This window comes from Trypanosoma cruzi, genomic scaffold (assembly GCF_000209065.1).
Source record: "Trypanosoma cruzi strain CL Brener 1047053517075 genomic scaffold, whole genome shotgun sequence".
Classification (NCBI taxonomy): domain Eukaryota; phylum Euglenozoa; class Kinetoplastea; order Trypanosomatida; family Trypanosomatidae; genus Trypanosoma; species Trypanosoma cruzi.
The window spans coordinates 15,012-16,682 of NW_001849296.1; the positions used below are offsets into that span (position 1 = coordinate 15,012).

The 1,671-nt window shown below is 66.6% G+C and overlaps 1 protein-coding gene across 1 annotated transcript, besides 1 other annotated feature; it reads left to right on the forward strand.

The window, feature by feature from the left end:
• Tc00.1047053508847.9 (dispersed gene family protein 1 (DGF-1), putative) lies at positions 1-1,671 on the forward strand (the record flags this gene model as incomplete). Its single annotated transcript, XM_797347.1, has 1 exon — positions 1-1,671. A coding segment is annotated over one exon (1,671 nt), but the record flags the coding sequence as incomplete, so codon positions are not given.
• Positions 1-1,671: a sequence feature (areas not merged during assembly with more than two copies in the genome that could not be assigned to a particular haplotype).

A 1,671-nucleotide genomic window follows, 5' to 3' on the forward strand; every position in this document is an offset into this window, starting at 1 on the left:
TACCCAAAAGGTCCCGCGATCTCACAAACGGAGCGATTGTGGCCGCGTGCAACACTGTGAACGGCGAGGAGGGGGCGAAATACAGCATCCCGTCCGTGTACAACGCCACCATTCTGACCTGCAGCGATCCATGCGCCCTCGCGACGTCGTGCTTCCCCGCTTACACGACGATGGCCTCGAGTGATGGCTGCGCCTGCACGTGCGCTGAGGGTGGCCACGGCGATGCGTGCCTGCCCGTTGCTGTCCCCGAGCCACCGAGCACCGACGGCGCAGACTTGTGCGTGCGGGACGTGCGTGTGGATGAGGAGGTGAGCGCCGGTTTCGGGACGTCGGTGGCGTGCTACGTTGGTGTGACCTTTGCGGCGGACGTCGTGGTGGACGTGGAGGCGATGTCGGGGAGCGTGCGCAACGTGACGCTGGCGAACTGCACTTTTTTGGACGGAGCGAGCCTGTACGTTGTTGGGTGGCGTTCCGACCCGCCTGCTGGCGAGCGCGCCGATGTGTTGATCAGCGGGCTTGAGTCGCGCTCCGGCGGCGGCGTGCTGGTGTCGAACCGATTTCCGCCTGGCTCTCGCGTCACTTTGGTGGACTCGGTGCTGATTGCAGAGAAGCGTGTTGCATACCGTGGCGCCTACGGCCTTGGCGACGCGTCCGCGTGCCTTGTGGTGCACAGCGTGAATCTGACTGGGAGCGTGCTGACCATTGCGCGCACGCATGTGGCGGCTGTGTTCGGCGACGCTGTTGGCGTGTTGGTGGTTGGCGGCGTGGCGCTGTCGTCGCGCGGTGCGCTGTACGTGGACGTGCTGTCGGTGCAGACGGCGCTGGGGCTGTGCGTGTCGGTGGAGGGCGGTGTTGCGGCCAGCGGTGGCTCCGTGGTGGCGTTTGTTGACAGCGACTTCCTGCTGAGCAAGCACGCGGTGTCTGTGCGTGGGGCTGTGAGCGTGTCGAGCTCCATTGTGGCGTTTGTGCGGAGCGAATTCTCTTTGACGGAGGACTACGCGGTGGCGTTTTATTCGACGGTGGGCCTGGCTGGTGGGTCGGTGCTGCTGGCGAAGGGCAACGTGCACGACGGTGTCTCGAGGGAGATGCTCTACGCCGCTGGTGCCGTGGCCGCTGCAGGGAGCACGCTGAGCTTTGTGCGGAACCGAGCGCTGCTGCCGCGGATGCTGTCGCTGAGCCTGTCGCTTTCGGCTGGGGCGCATTTGAGGGTGGCGTGCAACGACGCCGGTGGACGTGTCCTGTCGACGGCGGAGGGGTACGCAGCCGCTGGTTTTGGCGACGCTGGGCGCATCGACGTTACTGGGTGCGACGCCTGCGACAGGGACACGTACTGCTACGCGCCCGGGACTGCGTCGGCGAGCATGACGAACGGTGTGTGCGTGTGCGTGTGCGGCAGCGGCGGGTACGGCGAGGCGTGCGTGCCTGTGGGCGCTCCCGTGCTGCCGCCCGCTGTGGGCACTGCGTCGAGTGTGTTCGTCCGCGAGGGCGTGACGGTGCGGTCGGTGTTTGTTGTGCCTGCCGGTGCGAGCGAGGTGACGCTGCGCCACGTTGTGCTGGACGGCGTGAGTCCTGTGCTCTACGTGCCGTGGATGGCGCGAGAGGGCGTGCGGATCGTTGTGCAGAACGTGTCGCTGCTGAACGGCGCCGTGCTGTACGTGATGGGCGGCGGAG